The sequence below is a fragment of the Bombina bombina genome, chromosome 2 (assembly GCF_027579735.1).
Source record: "Bombina bombina isolate aBomBom1 chromosome 2, aBomBom1.pri, whole genome shotgun sequence".
Lineage (NCBI taxonomy): Eukaryota > Metazoa > Chordata > Amphibia > Anura > Bombinatoridae > Bombina > Bombina bombina.
This window is the reverse complement of record NC_069500.1, coordinates 149,293,153-149,311,855: the sequence shown is the minus strand read 5'-3', so window position 1 is coordinate 149,311,855 and position 18,703 is coordinate 149,293,153. Positions and strand designations below refer to the sequence as shown.

General features: G+C 38.5%; 1 protein-coding gene across 1 annotated transcript in view; it reads right to left on the bottom strand.

Moving 5' to 3' along the window:
- The window catches only part of MAP3K1 (mitogen-activated protein kinase kinase kinase 1), a 191,523-nt gene that overhangs the window by 73,124 nt on the left and 99,696 nt on the right, over positions 1-18,703 (bottom strand). The window contains exons 4-6 of the mRNA XM_053701287.1: positions 17,577-17,777; positions 15,941-16,057; positions 3,066-3,214 (exon numbers count right to left, since the gene is read on the bottom strand). Of these exons, the coding sequence (XP_053557262.1) occupies positions 3,066-3,214; positions 15,941-16,057; positions 17,577-17,777 (467 nt within the window). The remainder of the gene's footprint in view (positions 1-3,065; positions 3,215-15,940; positions 16,058-17,576; positions 17,778-18,703) is intronic.

The following is an 18,703-nucleotide window of genomic DNA, read 5'->3' as shown; positions in this document are numbered from 1 at the left end:
GATTAGCTGCTGATTGGTGGCTGCACATAGATGCCTCGTGTGATTAGCTCACACATGTGCCACCCGGCTGGCAAATTTTGTCGTCAAGTACACTGTACACATAAACACATACACACACATTTATATTCCCTTCAACTTTATGGCAAGGCAAGGGTAAATTATTTTTGTGTATCTTCAAAATAGACTAGTATATAAATATAAAAAGTATTAAACTTTAATAAGACGTTTCAGCCTATGGTAAGGCCTTTTTCAATTTAAAAAAAATAAATAGTTTTTGTAAATGGATATAAAATTCTGCATTTACAAAAGGTGAAGATTACCACTTTAGATGTAAATAACATATCAATACCTTGCGGTCATTAACATACAACATTGACATACAAATGACAGGGAATGCCTGCTTCACCATATGACATGTTGCCAGTCAGGCACCTCGCACAGGAACTGAGATAGAGAAAATGGCAAGCTGTAGTGCTAATTCATGCCACAAAATAGAGGGCAGGTGAAGTGGAACAGCACCCAAAACATGGCCAGAGCCTCACTCTATGCCACACCCATCTCTTGAAGCCTTCCCTGCCAGCTCCTCTGCTTCTGGATTCAGAAATCCCCTTTGGAAAAATTGTGCTCAGAACCGGTCTTTTCCTCACGTGAACACTGAACCTACTGAGATGACTGGGCATTGGAAGTATACAGATATCAGTGCTGTAACAGAAAGAAGCAGACAAAGCCATTTGGCTAACTGGCTCAATGCCAGCAAGGTCTGTCATCAGGTGAGCCACATGGCCAATTCTCCAAATGCCAGGTGTGCTATGTCACCAGGGCAAATTACATTTGTGAAGGAGAGATCTACCTCACTGCTGTAAAATTACTCTTGTTTAACAATAAAAAATATATATATATTTTTACAAGTGCACACGAGTTGTAAGATGTTATCATGTACAGCAAAGTCTAGAAACTGATAAACTTCTATGGGCCAAATTAGAAGTAAGCTTTTGCGCTTGTCGGGTTGCCCTCATATTACGCGTTGAAAAGTAAACTTGTTTTTGCTCTTGCGATGACCTGACAAGCTCGAGAAGCCGAATATCGTGGGCACATTCACGTATTTCCCAAAAGAAGTCAATGGAGAAAAAAAAAAAACAACAACACCCTACTCGTGTGCAAACCCGATCACATATTCTCATTTGCGCTAACCCAACATAAAAATATGAATATTTCACATTCCAATGTTGTTCAAATAACAGAATATGTTCTATTTATTCATAAATCGAAATTTCTATTATATATTTTTTTTTTTTTGGATATATATATAGCCTCCATATGTATCTGCACTCGCAATACAGTTAGGTCATCAACCAGGGTGCAAAGTCAGTAGTAGTCACAGTCTATTTCAATCAGGGACTGCACTCACTGGGTTTAGATATAAAATTACTTATTTATTACGGTAACGTTTTGTGGTACCCCGTCTGAGGAAGGGGTCTGCGTACCCCGAAACGTTACCGTAATAAATAAGTAATTTTATATCTAAACCCAGTGAGTGCAGTCCCTGATTGAGATATATATATATTTTAGAAATACAAAGAACATATTCTGTTATGCCCAGAACATACATACATACATAATACATCTTTAGACCTGTATATGTATGTATGTATGTATGTATGTATGTACCGTATTGTTCCGAGTATAAGCCGCTCCTGAATATAAGCAGCACCCTTAAAGTTTGGTGCCATTTTTAAGAAATAACCCTCACAGGCTGCCTCCTCTTAACCCACTCCTTCCCTCAAGCAGTGCCCACTACTAACACTATTACCACTACCCCTACCTTACATAAGCCTCCTCTCAGACCTTCTCACCAATCATAGCCCCCTTTTTCCTCACACAACCCCCTCCTCATCAATCCTGACTCACCCTCCTCTAACAGCAGCTCCCACTCTCATCTTAAGCCCCTCTCACTCCCATCCTGAGCACATTGATGTGCCATGTTGTTGCTGGGGGATATACCGGTACAAGTTTAAGAATTTTCACACAAAAGTACCGTAGTAAAATGAGTGACCCGGTCCTCAGGGTTATCGGTCAAGTCCCCTCCTCGTATCACACTTCTCTTACCAGTACGGTCCTCCCTGTGTCTGAACAAGGCAAGTCTGGTTCCGGAATCACGTGATCAGCTACGGCGTCTGGCGGCATATTAGGAAATACGAGTACTATAGGGGCAAAAGTCTAAAAACTCTGTGCTCACACAAAATGTCCAGGAAGCCCAGGGTGTGTCCGGACCCCTCCCTGCAACATCAGCGCTTCAGCCCAACCCCCACCCGGACCTTTCACTGTACGATACTGAATATAGGCCGCACCCCTGATTTAGAGACTTACATCAGGGGAAAAAAGTGCGGCCTATACTCACAGAACAATACGGTATCTCAATGTTAAAACCCTTTGCCTGCATTTTTTTCTGAAAATCTCTTATCTTTGAGACTTTATAACTTATGCGTGCAATATTTTTTAAAATAATTTTTATTAGATGGTGATATAACGAGTGTAACTGCACTTTGTAATGTATTTTTGATGTGTTTTGTGCAATTTTTATGTTTCGCAAAAACAGTTAACCAGAGCTCTGAAGTCAAGGTAATCATTCTAGTGTAAATCGCAATTGCGCTCAAGCGATCGCGTTTACTTTCACCTTGTAATACCAGTGGTAAGCCAGACAAGCGCAAACTTCTGTCATAAACCCCTTATCGCTCGGGCATAAACGTTTGCGATCCAATTTTAATCTGGCCCTAAGTGTTTTATTCTTTAAGACTATGGTTTTATTGACGTGCTTGATGTCTAAGTTACATAGTTTTTTATGTGACCAGTTCTGCTTCAAAAGAAAAAAACCCATTCAAAAGCAGATTCAAAATGTGAATAGATATATAAAAACTAAAAGAAACTTAGGTATGTGACTGTATTAATAAGCTTATGGTGTGGTCAACATCCTATGAAAATCCTGGCTTGTCACATCCAATAAAAGGTTACAAGTCTAGACAAATGGGAAAAAAAAGACAACATTTAAGTGATTGCTATGTACAAACCTGGTATCTGAACTAGATGTAGAGGTGGTTGATGAAGACAATGTATGAGAATTTGACATGCGTGATACAAACTTCTGGATGGTGTTACGAGATGGAGCTTTGATCCTTGAGCTACGTCTACTGTGATATTTCTGGAACAAACTTTCAACCTAATTAAAAAAAATAGTAAATAAAAAAAAAAAAATAATACAGCAATGATATTGAAAACAAAACATGAACAGAACTGAGAAGAGTTTTCTGATTTCTGGCATTTTACTCCAAAGCCGCTTACTCTGCAATAAAGACTGCTACAAGGCTTTTCTAAGCATTTACAAGAGACTTAAAAAGACTAAAAAGTAATACTCTAATTGCACAGAAATAAGTGTGGTGACATAATAAACAAAATCAGGAGAGTCTGATGATTTTTCTGTAAAGCTCTCGCCTGGATGAGAAATGTGTTTTGAAATCATTTGGATTTAAATGAAGTGGGTTTGAGAGGTCAGCACAACAGTTTGTTTTGTAGTAAATGATGCATCCTTGTTTCATAAATGCTAGAAATTTCTAACATGAGAAAGCTTTCAGGAATTATTAGTTAATTTGCCCTGATTACCTGTAATAAAAAAAAAAGGTACAGTAAAGTCACAATAAACTTTCATGATTAAGACAGATTGTGCCATTTTAAACAACTTTCCAATTTATTTTGATTTAAATTTACTTCTCTTGGTTTCCTTTTTTTAAAAGAATACCTAGGTATGCTCAGAAGCAGCAATGTACTACTGGAAGTCAGTTGCTGATTGGTAGCTGAACGTTTATACTTTTTGTCAATGGATCACTCAATGTGTTCGATTAGCTCCCAGTAGTGCGTTGCTGCTCCTTCAGAAAAGGATACCAAGAGAATGAAGAAAATCTGATAATAGAATGAAATTAGAAAGTTGTTTAAAACTCATTAAAGTGAAGGTAAACTTTGGTGAATGAAAGCCCATTTTTAAAAAATACTATTAAAAACAGGGGCACTTTCATTCATCAAAGTTTACAAAGCGGCCGTTTTGATAAAAAAAAAAAAACATTACCTTTTTTTCTTTTCACAGCCAGAGCAGCTTCTCCCTCCTGGAGATCCTCTCTTCACACATCAGCAATGACTAATCTGGCTTCCTCCAATCACGGCTTTCCCCCCAGGGTAGTCATTGCCTGAGGCCATGCTGTGATTGGAGGAAGCTGGATTAGTCATTGCTGACGTGTGAAGAGAGGATTTCCAGGAGGGGGACGCTGCTCTGGCTGTGAAAAGAAAAAAAGTTAAGTTTTTAATCAAAACGGATGATTTGTAAACTTTGATGAATGAAAGTGCCCCTGTTTTTAATAGTATTTTTAAAAAACAGGCTTTCATTCACCAAAGTTTACATTTACTTTAAATAAAAAAAATGTCGGTTTCACGTTCTTTTAAGTCTGAAAATTTTCTAGCCCTGAAATCTTAGAGAGCACGTGGCAGACTAACCTGTGCTGAAGTCAAAACCATGGAGATTGGGTTAACACAATCTCAGGAAAGACCTGTCATCTACAGTCTACAAGTCCAGATTGGCTTCACCAAATAAGGAAAGTGGTGGGTCTGAACATTGAGTTAATTGAACATTGAAAAAACAGAATTTATGCTTACCTGATAAATTACTTTCTCCAACGGTGTGTCCGGTCCACGGCGTCATCCTTACTTGTGGGATATTCTCTTCCCCAACAGGAAATGGCAAAGAGTCCCAGCAAAGCTGGTCACATGATCCCTCCTAGGCTCCGCCCACCCCAGTCATTCGACCGACGGACAGGAGGAAATATATATAGGAGAAACCATATGATACCGTGGTGACTGTAGTTAGAGAAAATAATTAATAATCAGACCTGATTAAAAAACCAGGGCGGGCCGTGGACCGGACACACCGTTGGAGAAAGTAATTTATCAGGTAAGCATAAATTCTGTTTTCTCCAAAATTGGTGTGTCCGGTCCACGGCGTCATCCTTACTTGTGGGAACCAATACCAAAGCTTTAGGACACGGATGAAGGGAGGGAGCAAATCAGGTCACCTAAACGGAAGGAACCACAGCTTGCAAAACCTTTCTCCCAAAAATAGCCTCCGAAGAAGCAAAAGTATCAAATTTGTAAAATTTGGCAAAAGTGTGCAGTGAAGACCAAGTCGCTGCCTTACATATCTGGTCAACAGAAGCCTCGTTCTTGAAGGCCCATGTGGAAGCCACAGCCCTAGTGGAGTGAGCTGTGATTCTTTCAGGAGGCTGCCGTCCGGCAGTCTCATAAGCCAATCGGATGATGCTTTTAAGCCAAAAGGAAAGAGAGGTAGAAGTCGCTTTTAGACCTCTCCTTTTACCAGAATAAACAACAAACAAGGAAGATGTTTGTCTGAAATCTTTAGTAGCCTCTAAATAGAACTTTAGAGCACGGACAACGTCCAAATTGTGTAACAAACGTTCCTTCTTTGAAACTGGATTCGGACACAAAGAAGGTACAACTATCTCCTGGTTAATATTTTTGTTAGAAACAACTTTAGGAAGAAAACCAGGCTTAGTACGCAAAACCACCTTATCTGCATGGAACACCAGATAAGGAGGAGAACACTGCAGAGCAGATAACTCTGAAACTCTTCTAGCAGAAGAAATTGCAACCAAAAACAAAACTTTCCAAGATAGTAACTTAATATCTATGGAATGTAAGGGTTCAAACGGAACCCCTTGAAGAACTGAAAGAGCTAGATTTAGACTCCAGGGAGGAGTCAAAGGTCTGTAAACAGGCTTGATCCTAACCAGAGCCTGAACAAATGCTTGAACATCTGGCACAGCTGCCAGTCTTTTGTGTAGTAAGACAGATAAAACAGAGATCTGTCCCTGTAGAGAACTTGCAGATAATCCTTTCTCCAAACCTTCTTGAAGAAAGGAGAGAATCTTAGGAATTTTTATCTTATTCCATGGGAATCCTTTGGATTCACACCAACAGATATATTTTTTCCATATTTTATGGTAAATTTTTCTAGTTACAGGTTTTCTGGCCTTAACCAGAGTATCTATCACCGAATCTGAAAACCCACGCTTTGATAGAATCAAGCGTTCAATCTCCAAGCCGTCAGTTGGAGGGAGACCAGATTTGGGTGTTCGAATGGACCTTGAACAAGAAGGTCCTGTCTCAAAGGTAGCTTCCATGGTGGAGCCGATGACATATTCACCAGGTCTGCATACCAAGTCCTGCGTGGCCACGCAGGAGCTATCAAGATCACCGAGGCCCTCTCCTGATTGATCCTGGCTACCAGCCTGGGAATGAGAGGAAACAGTGGGAATACATAAGCTAGGTTGAAAGTCCAGGGTGCTACTAGTGCATCTACTAGAGTCGCCTTGGGATCCCTGGATCTGGACCCGTAGCAAGGAACCTTGAAGTTCTGACGAGACGCCATCAGATCCATGTCTGGAATGCCCCATAATTGAGTTATTTGGGCAAAGATTTCCGGATGGAGTTCCCACTCCCCCGGATGAAATGACTGACGACTCAGAAAATCCGCTTCCCAATTTTCCACTCCTGGGATGTGGATCGCAGACAAGTGGCAGGAGTGATCCTCCGCCCATTGAATTATTTTGGTCACTTCTTTCATCGCCAGGGAACTCTTTGTTCCCCCTTGATGATTGATATAAGCAACAGTCGTCATGTTGTCTGATTGGAACCTTATGAATTTGGCCTTTGCTAGTTGAGGCCAAGCTCTGAGAGCATTGAATATCGCTCTCAGTTCCAGAATGTTTATCGGGAGAAGAGACTCTTCCCGAGACCATAGACCCTGAGCTTTCAGGGATTCCCAGACCGCACCCCAGCCCACTAGACTGGCGTCGGTCGTGACAATGACCCACTCTGGCCTGCGGAAGCTCATTCCCTGGGACAGATGGTCCAGGGTCAGCCACCAACGGAGTGAATCTCTGGTCTTTTGATCTACTTGAATCATTGGAGACAAGTCTGTATAATCCCCATTCCACTGTTTGAGCATGCACAGTTGTAATGGTCTTAGATGAATTCGTGCAAAAGGAACTATGTTCATTGTTGCAACCATCAAACCTATTACTTCCATGCACTGCGCTATGGAAGGACGAGGAACAGAATGAAGCACTTGACAAGAGCTTAGAAGTTTTGATTTTCTGACCTCTGTCAGAAAAATCCTAATTTCTAAGGAATCTATTATTGTTCCCAAGAAGGGAACTCTTGTTGACGGGGACAGAGAACTCTTTTCTTTGTTCACCTTCCATCCGTGAGATGTGAGAAAGGCTAGAACGATGTCCGTATGAGCCTTTGCTTTTGACAGGGACGACGCTTGTATTAGAATGTCGTCCAAGTAAGGTACTACTGCAATGCCCCTTGGTCTTAGAACCGCTAGAAGGGACCCTAGCACCTTTGTGAAAATCCTTGGAGCAGTGGCTAATCCGAATGGAAGAGCCACAAACTGGTAATGTTTGTCCAGAAAAGCGAACCTTAGGAACTGATGATGTTCCTTGTGGATAGGGATATGTAGGTACGCATCCTTTAGATCCACGGTAGTCATAAATTGACTTTCCTGGATGGTGGGTAGAATCGTTCGAATAGTTTCCATTTTGAACGATGGTACCCTGAGAAATTTGTTTAGGATCTTCAAATCTAAAATTGGTCTGAACGTTCCCTCTTTTTTGGGAACTACAAACAGATTGGAATAAAATCCCATTCCTTGTTCCTTTATTGGAACTGGGTGTATCACTCCCATCTTTAACAGGTCTTCTACACAATGTAAGAATGCTTGTCTCTTTATTTGGTTTGAGGATAAGTGAGACTTGTGGAACCTTCCCCTTGGGGGTAGTTCCTTGAATTCCAGGAGATAACCTTGAGAAACTATTTCTAGCGCCCAAGGATCCTGAACATCTCTTGCCCAAGCCTGAGCAAAGAGAGAGAGTCTGCCCCCCACCAGATCCGGTCCCGGATCGGGGGCTACTCCTTCATGCTGTCTTGTTAGCAGTGGCAGGCTTCTTGGCCTGCTTACCCTTGTTCCAGCCTTGCATTGGTTTCCAGGCTGGTTTGGGTTGTGAGGCATTACCCTCTTTCTTAGAGGATGCAGAATTAGAGGCTGGTCCATTTCTGCGAAAGGGGCGAAAATTAGGCTTATTTTTAGCCTTAAAAGACCTATCCTGTGGAAGGGCGTGGCCCTTTCCCCCAGTGATGTCTGAAATAATCTCTTTCAAATCAGGTCCAAATAAAGTTTTACCTTTGAAAGAAATGTTAAGTAATTTTGTCTTGGATGACACATCCGCTGACCAAGACTTTAGCCAAAGCGCTCTGCGCGCCACAATAGCAAACCCTGAATTTTTCGCCGCTAATTTTGCTAATTGCAAAGCGGCATCTAAAATAAAAGAGTTAGCCAATTTAAGTGCGTGAACTCTGTCCATAACCTCCTCATATGAAGTTTCTCTACTGAGCGACTTTTCTAGTTCCTCGAACCAGAACCACGCTGCCGTAGTGACAGGAACAATGCATGAAATTGGTTGTAGAAGGTAGCCTTGCTGTACAAAAATCTTTTTAAGCAAACCTTCCAATTTTTTATCCATAGAATCTTTGAAAGCACAACTATCTTCGATAGGAATAGTAGTGCGTTTGTTTAGAGTAGAAACTGCCCCCTCGACCTTGGGGACTGTCTGCCATAAGTCCTTTCTGGGGTCGACCATAGGAAATAATTTCTTAAATATAGGGGGAGGAACAAAAGGTATGCCGGGCTTTTCCCACTCTTTATTTACTATGTCCGCCACCCGCTTGGGTATAGGAAAGGCGTCGGGGGGCACCGGAACCTCTAGGAACCTGTCCATCTTGCATAATTTCTCTGGAATGACCAAATTGTCACAATCATCCAGAGTAGATAACACCTCCTTAAGCAGTGCGCGGAGATGTTCTAATTTAAATTTAAATGTCACAACATCAGGTTCAGCTTGATGAGAAATTTTTCCTGAATCTGAAATTTCTCCCTCAGACAAAACCTCCCTCATGGCCCCTTCAGATTGGTGTGAGGGTATGACAGAACAATTATCATCAGCGTCCTCTTGCTCTTCAGTGTTTAAAACAGAGCAATCGCGCTTTCTCTGATAAGTAGGCATTTTGGATAAAAGATTTGCTATGGAGTTATCCATTACAGCCGTTAATTGTTGCATGGTAATAAGTATTGGCGCACTAGATGTACTAGGGGCCTCCTGCATGGGCAAAACTGGTGTAGACACAGTAGGAGATGATGTAGTATCATGTTTACTCCCCTCATTTGAGGAATCATCTTGGGCAATATCATTATTTGTGGCAGTACTGTCCTTACTTTGTTTGGACGCTATGGCACAATTATCACATAAATTTAAATGGGGAGACACATTGGCTTTCATACATATAGAACATAGCTTATCTGAAGGTACAGACATGTTAAACAGGCTTAAACTTGTCAACAAAGCACAAAAAACGTTTTAAAATAAAACCGTTACTGTCACTTTAAATTTCAAACAGAAAACACTTTATTACTGAATATGTGAAAAAGTATGAAGGAATTGTTCAAAAATTACCAAATTTTCACCACAGTGTCTTAAAGCCTTAAAAGTATTGCACACCAAATTTCAGAGCTTTAACCCTTAAAATAACCGTTTTTCAATTTAACCCCTATACAGTCCCAGATACAGTCTTTGCTAAGACCCAACCAAGCCCTGAGGGGAATACGATACCAAATGACGCCTTCTAAAAGCTTTTTCAGAGATTCTTAGATCCTCACACATGCATCTGCATGCCCTGCTCTCAAAAAACAACTGCACATTAATGGCGCGAAAATGAGGCTCAGTCTATGACTAGAAAGGCCCCCTGACTGAAAAAGGTGTCCAATACAGTGCCTGCCGTTTTATAAACGTTCCCCAAGATTATAAATGTCAATTGTTAGCCTAAATTTGAATAATATGCACAAATAAAGCAATCGATTTAGCCCATAAAAATGTCTACCAGTTTTTTAGCCCATAATAAGCCCTTTATTCTGTTTGTTTTTGACTAAGAAAATGGCTTACCGGTCCCCATGAGGGGAAATGACAGCCTTCCAGCATTACACAGTCTTGTTAGAAATATGGCTAGTCATACCTTAAGCAGAAAAGTCTGCTGTTTCCCCCAACTGAAGTTACTTCATCTCAACAGTCCTATGTGGAAACAGCAATCGATTTTAGTTACTGTCTGCTAAAATCATCTTCCTCTTACAAACAGAAATCTTCATCCTTTTCTGTTTCAGAGTAAATAGTACATACCAGCACTATTTTAAAATAACAAACACTTGATAGAAGAATAAAAACTACATTTAAACACCAAAAAACTCTTAACCATCTCCGTGGAGATGTTGCCTGTGCAACGGCAAAGAGAATGACTGGGGTGGGCGGAGCCTAGGAGGGATCATGTGACCAGCTTTGCTGGGACTCTTTGCCATTTCCTGTTGGGGAAGAGAATATCCCACAAGTAAGGATGACGCCGTGGACCGGACACACCAATGTTGGAGAAACAAGGTGTTATTCTGTTCCAATATAGTTTAGACCAGGAGCTTTTAGTGGGTGCAACACCCAGCTGATTTTACTGACTACCGGCTAAAATTGTAGCCAATATTAAGTTAAAATATTTTCATTTATGTTAAATTAAGCAATTAATTTGTGCTTTGGATAGCAGAAACTGATGTAATATTAGAAAATATTACACAGCCCCCACCTGACTACTTAATAATGCCATCCAGCTTGCAAAATATTATGTAGAGAACGCTGTAGAAATTTAGGTGCTAATAAAAATATTTAGGAGCCAGAGAGTGGTACGTTTATATAGATATATGAAGAATAACCCAAAAAGTAAGGAGCCAGAGTAAAATTCTAGGAGCCAGTGGGTTCATGGCTCCTGGGTTTATTGAGCTCTGGTTTAGCCTCTGTTGATATGTTAATCTATTTGGAGACTGCACAAAAAAAGGTGTTAAATTGCAAGGTGTTTTTAGTCCCTTTAAAAAGGGAAAAAAGCTACTTCACGTGCATTTTTCTTATAAATTATGAATAGGTAAAAAACAATAATAATAATATGCGGCTAGATTACGAGTTTTTGTCGATAAGGCTGTGCGGTGCTAACAAGCCTTTTTTTCTTACCGCTCATTTAAGACAACGCTGGTATTACGAGTTTTCTGCAAGCCGGTGTTAGCCTCAGAAAAGTGAGCGTTGAGCAAAATTTAGCTCCACATCTCACTGTAATACCAGCGCTGCTTACGGTAGCGGTAAGCTGGCAAAACGTGCTCGTGCACGATTTCCCCATAGGAAACAATGGGGCTTAGCTGGCTGAAAAAAACCTAACACCTGCAAAAAAGCAGCGTTCAGTTCCTAATGCAGCCCCATTGTTTCCTATGGGGAAATACTTTTTATGTCTACACCTAACACCCTAACATGAACCCCGAGTCTAAACACCCCTAATCTTACACTTATTAACCCCTAATCTGCCGCCCCCGACATCGTCGCCACCTACATTATATTATTAACCCCTAATCTGCCGCTCCGGACACCGCCGCCACCTACATTATCCCTATGAATCCCTAATCTACTGCCCCCAACATCGCCGAACCCTACATTATATTTATTAACCCCTAATCTGCCAACCCCAACATCGCCACAACTATATTTAATTTATTAACCCCTAATCTGCGTCCGCCAACGTCGCCGCCACTATAATAAATTTATTAACCCCTAAACCTAAGTCTAACCCTAACACCCCCCTAACTTAAATATAATTTAAATACATCTAAATAAAATAACTACAATTAAATAAATTAATCCTATTTAAAACTAAATACTTACCGATAAAATAAACCCTAAGCTAGCTACAATATAACTAATAGTTACATTGTAGCTAGCTTAGGAATTATATTTATTTTACAGGCAACTTTGTATTTATTTTAACTAGGTAGAATAGTTATTAAATAGTTATTAACTATTTAATAACTTCCTAGTTAAAATAAGTACACATTTACCTGTAAAATAAATCCTAACCTAAATTACAATTACACCTAACAATACACTATAATTAAATTAATTACATAAATTACCTACAATTAAATAAAATAAACTAAAGTACAAAAAACCCCCCACTAAATTACAGAAAATAAAAAAAGAATTACAATTTTTTTAAACTAATTACACCTAATCTAATCCCCCTAATAAAATAAAAAAGCCCCCCAAAATAATAAAATTCCCTACCCTATACTAAATTACAAATAGCCCTTAAAAGGGCCTTTTGCGGGGCATTGCCCCAAAGTAATCAGCTCTTTTACCTGTAAAAAAAAAATACAATACCCCCCCAACACTAAAACCCACCACCCACACACCCAACCCTACTCTAAAACCCACCCAATCCCCCCTTAAAAAAACCTAACACTACCCCCTTTAAGATCACCCTACCTTAAGCTGTCTTCACCCAGCTGGGCACAAGTGGACGTCCAGAGGGGCAGAAGTCTTCATCCGATCCGGCCAGAAAAGGACCTCCAGACGGGCAGAATCATCCAGGCGGCATCTTCTATCTTCTTCCATCCGGCACGGGTCCATCTTCAAGACATCCGACGCGGAGCATTCTCTTCCATCAGACGGCGACGGAAGAATGAAGGTTCCTTTAAGTGACGTCATCCAAGATGGCGTCCCTTCAATTCCGATTGGCTGATTAGAATTCTATCAGCCAATCGGAATTAAGGTAGGACAAATCCTATTGGTTGATGCAATCAGTCAATAGGATTGAACCCAATCAGCCAATAGGATTGAGCTTGCATTCTATTGGCTGATTGGAACATTTTTCCTACCTTAATTCCAATTGGCTGATGATTCTAAGGTAGGAAAAGTCCTATTGGCTGATACAATCAGCCAACAGGATTGATCTCACATTCTATTGGCTGTTCCAATCAGCCAATAAAATGCAAGCTCAATCCTATTGGCTGATTGGATTGAACTTCAATCCTATTGGCTGATTGTATCAGCCAATAGGATTTTTCCTACCTTAATTCTGATTGGCTGATAGGATTATATCAGCCAATAGGAATTGAAGGGACGCCATCTTGGATGACGTCACTTAAAGGAACCTTCATTCTTCAGTCGCTGTCAGATGCAAGAGGATGCTCCACGTCGGATGTCTTCAAGATGGACCCGCTCCGCTCCGGATGGAAGAAGATAGAAGATGCCGCCTGGATGAAGACTTCTGCCGGTCTGGATGTCCTCTTCTGGCCGGATCGGATGAAGACTTCTGCCCCTCTGGACATCCACTTGTGCCCGGCTGGGTGAAGAAGGCTCAAGGTAGGGTGATCTTCAAGGGGGTAGTGTTAGGTTTTATTAAGGGGGGATTGGGTGGGTTTTAGAGTAGGGTTGGGTGTGTGGGTGGTGGGTTTTAAATGTTGGGGGGAGTATTGTATTTTTTTTTACAGGTAAAAGAGCTGATTACTTTGGGGCAATGCCCCGCAAAAAGCCCTTTTAAGGGCTATTTGTAATTTAGTATAGGGTAGGGATTTTTTTTTTATTTTGGGGGGCTTTTTTATTTTATTAGGGGGGATTAGATTAGGTGTAATTAGTTTAAAAATGTGTAATTTCTTTTTTATTTTCTGTAATTTAGTGTTTGTTTTTTTGTACTTTAGTTTATTTAATTTAATTGTATTTAATTGTAGGTAGTTTAGGTAATTAATTTAATTATAGTGTAGTGTTAGGTGTAATTGTAACTTAGGTTAGGGTTTATTTTACATGTGAATTTGTACTTATTTTAACTAGGTAGCTATTAAATAATTAACTATTTAATAACTATTGTACCTAGTTAAAATAAATACAAACTTGCCTGTAAAATAAAAATAAATCCTGAGATAGATACAAATGTAACTATTAGTTATATTGTAGCTATCTTAGGGTTTATTTTATAGATAAGTATTTAGTTTTAAATAGGAATAATTTATTTAATAATAGTAAATTTATTTAGATTTATTTAAATTATATTTAAGTTAGGGGGGTGTTAGGGTTAGACTTAGGTTTAGGGGTTAATACATTTAAAATAGTAGTGGCGACATTGTGGGCGGCAGATTAGGGGTTAATAAATGTAGGTAGGTGTCGGCGATGTTAGGGACAGCAGATTGGGGTTAATAAAATTTAACTAGTGTTTGCGAGGCAGGAGTGTGGCGGTTTAGGGGTTAATAAATTTATTAAAGTGGCGGCGATGTCCGGTCGGCAGATTAGGGGTTTAACATTTTAGTTTAAGTGTTTCTAATGTGGGGGGGGGGGGGCCTCGGTTTAGGGGTTAATAGGTAGTTTATAGGTGTTAGTGTACTTTTTAGCACTTTAGTTAAAGGGCCACTGTAAGTAAATATTTTCTATGCCTGTTACTAACTAACTACCCCAAATACGCTTTTTATCAATAGCATTTCATTAACATATCTCTACCGTATATCAGAAATCTTGTCTGCAAATTTAATTGTTTTCCAAACCCACTCTGTGGGTATCCTTTGCTCTGTACCAATCCGTTTACAATACCTAGGTTTCAAAATGGCGCTTTAAACACAAAGTTATTGGTTTAAGTATTTTGAACATGCAGTGCTGAAAATAGTGGGCAGGATAACGTGACATCATTAGCGAATAAAAGATATAACTTTTAGAACGTTATGTAACTTCGTTTTGGAGAAAATATAGGTCAGTAGGTTTTAATTAATGTTTATTAACTTTAATATGTTAGTTGTTTAGCTTAAAAATTATAACAGAAAGTAATCCTTTAAGAGCTTTATGTTCCGGCGTTAGCCCATAAAACTCTTAACTACTGACTTTTAAATGCGGTAGGAGTCTTGTCAGGAGAGGGTCTACCGCTCACTTTTTCCAGCGATCGTAATACCGGCGTTATGAAAATCCCATTAAAAAGACAGGATACGCAATTGACGTAAGGGGATTTGCGGTAAGCTAAAATCGCGGAAAAAAAAGTGAGTGACTCGTAATACCAGCGGGCGTTAAAAAGCAGCGTTGAGACCCGTGAACGCTGCTTTGTAAGGCTAACACAAGATTCGCAATCTAGGCGATGGACATTTATTCTGTCAGCTTTATCTCTGAAAATACATACACACACACACACACACAGTATATACCCACAAGTAAGCACATTTAAAAACGGTCATCGCATTACCACAAATAGGATTTTACAAATCAAGCAGTAGTCCAGGTATAGACTCCTTGAAACCTGTATATGTTTATTTTTTCTTCTTTGATTGTGGCTAATTAAAGAACCCCTAAGCACATTAGAATAGCATAATCAACAAATGCATAATAAAAAGACAATGCAGTAAGACTTTCTCTCAATTTTAAATGAGAGATAGATTTCAAAATGTATTTCAGTTTGAAAGTCCCGTGTCATGTTAGCTTCCCTTTAAGGCTGTAGTTAAAATTAATTTTTAAGATGCAACTTACAACAAAAGGAGATCATGTAAAAAAAAAAAAACAATGTAAATTGTAATGTTTTATTTTCTTTAATTACATTTGTAATGGTCTTTAATACATTAATTGAAAAGCCTCCAGTAAGATTGCATATCTCTGCTGTGGTCAAAAAGATCAAACATTGCACTGATTAAAGAATAACTGGCCATGCACGTGAGAACAAACACTTTCATTTGTAAATTATAGAGCTCTAAAGTTTGAGCCACTGATTTACACACAGCTTTTAAACCCAGCAACAAGCCTAACTTCAGACAGTATGTTTCACCCGTAAGGAATGTCTCAGTATGGCAGTGGGTGACTGACTCATGTAACGAATATGCTAAAAAATATATATATATTGAAGATACATTTTCAAATCTTACTCTTTTTAAGTTTTCAAGAAACTGTACCTCAAAATTCTTCAGGGTTTTTCTCCACAGCATTGTATCAGATGGTTCCAGTTGGAAGACTCTTAGCATAACAAACAGAAGATGGATACAGAATGTTCCTCTGCCACAACTGCAGGTCTGCAAAACAGAGTAATCAACTTTCTGGATCACTAGGAAACAATCACATTAGGACAAGGGCATAAATAATAATAAAATAGCAGCCAAGTCCATAGTCTCTTGGAAAGAACTTAGCTAAAAGCACTGAATATAATACCTAGAGATGAGTTACTAAAAATACCTTCATTGGGCCAACTAGATATAAATACAATGCAAGACCGTTAGGCCGGTACCTAACAGTATACTCTTGTTTACATGTGGCCAATTATGATCATAAGCCCAGGAAAGCCAGGAAGTCACTGACTCCTAGATTTTTACCCCTGGCTCCTAAATTTTGCTTCAAACTGATATGTCTACCCCTTATCTAAAGATGATCTAAGAAGTCTTGTTAGTAAGGCGATGTCCCTCATAAAATTTTAGGAAGAAAATTTTAGCCTGAGAGCTGTTTATCTTGTTGTGCAGTGTTATAGATGTGAAGGACATCTACATTAAATATAAAATCTAAAAAATCCCAAAGATTTTTTTCTCTCTCCATGTCAGCAAGTTTTTGATCATCAGACATTTTTTACAATTTTACATGGTGTGTCAAACCAAACAAACCCAACAAAAGACAACAGAAAAGCAATACACTTTACTTTGTGTTTTGATAGTTTTGACAACTATACAGGTTTCAAAAAATGCAAACAGTTGGGGCCTTCTGGGAATAAATGCTCCTGGATTAGGTAGGAAAAATATTACAGCTAACATCTCTCTTCCCCTCCTATATCCATCTATATACTAGGGCTGCAACTAACGATTATTGTCATAATCGATTAATCGGCCGATTATTTTTTCGATTAATCGACTAATCGGATAAAAAGAATCAATAATAGTTTTCTATGTTTTAAATAAAATCTACATAATGAGTGTTACAAATATAAACTTCAGACTAAAACTTTACATTAACACAACTGATTCTTCAATTTTTAAGCAGCAGAGCACAGTTTTATAATTAAACAAAACCACAAACTGTTTGAAAAGAGGTAGAACTAGAAAGAGTTAGGCTATCACTGTTAATAACATTCTGTTATTCACTCTTTCAGAAACTTTGCACTGAAATGCAAAAATCTCAACATGTCCACATGCTTCTGGCTAAGGCTGGTTCTCTGTTTGCAGCTATATTTCCTGCAGCAGAGAAAAGGCTGTTGAGGTGTATAAGTAGGGTTTTGCCAATTTCACCAAAGTGGGATATTTATCTTTGTTAGCTCTTCACCAATGCTAAGTGTTTTCTACCTTGGCAAAGGGCCTCTCAAAGTAACCCTTGACTTCATTCTAACATAAAAATATCTTGAATATCTATATGCAATGGTAAATAACCAGCTATAAGGTTAGGGGAAATATCTAGTCCGCTCTAAAAATAACGAATATATACTTAAAGGATGAAAAAACAACTAATCGATGAGATTCGTTGACAACTATTTTCATAATCGATTATGACGATTAGTTGTTGCAGCTCTATTATATACATACACAAATTATTACAGATTGATGTATTTATTACCTGTGGTCCAATGAAAACACGATACTTATTATCTGGACTGTCACCACCAATTAAGAAAGAGTTGGGCCCAATTTGCTGGAGTAAATACAGTCTTGCCCTCATAACTTTATTGACTCTTCGGCTAGTTTCCTCAGGACTGTATGGTGAAAAGCCATCTGGAGAAGGAGCTCTCCTAGGTGGTGTAATGCGTCCACTCTGAAACTGATACAACACAGGACAACATCACTGATGAGGAGTGGCGAATGCTTGTATTTTACGATTTTAATGTTTTTTTTACCAGGACAAAATGTGTTAATATTCAATTTTAAACATAATAGTCAAAACGCTAAATTTGAATATGGACTCACATATAGTTGAAGCCGATGCAAATCCACATTTAAATGTTTCAGCAAAGGATACCAAGAAAATTAAGCAAATTAGATAACAGAAGTAAAATGTAAAATTGTTTAAAACTGCATGCTCTATTAGTATCATGAAAGTTTGATTTTACCTTTACTGTCCCTTTAATATTCAAATACTAAACTATTACATTCAATATTTAAATTTTACATTTTGTAAAGACAAAATGACAATGTACTCAAAAGTTATTTTTATTCTATTTAAAAAGAGTATTTCAAAATATATTATAGTTTTTTGGCTTTTTTTTTTAAAAAAAATAATAATAAGAAAAAAAATAAAAATAATAATAATAATAATAATATTATCCAAGATGTGAAATCCAATTTCGTGTCTAAATATGTGGCTGCATGAATTTTCCTTATTAGCCAATGAACATTTGGGTTTCAAATTTTAGAGTTTTCATTTAACCATTTTTCACATGAAAAAAATAAAATTTGCAACATTTTCAAGTGCCCTCTTTGAATTGAAAAGAAATGGTTTGCAAAGAAATGAATGTTAAATAAGTAAATATACACTGCGGACGTTTCTCTTATTCACATTTTTAGAAGCAGGATCAACAAAAGAGTATAATAACTCTTTGTTAAACATGAATATCTTGTGTTCAGGGTTTTTAAACCTGTAACAAAATGGTCGATCTAAGACGGCAGATCACAATGTTGAATGTATAAAGTTTTATTTTTCCCCCAGCAACTTAAAGGGACAATAAACACCTTGAGATTTTTATATAA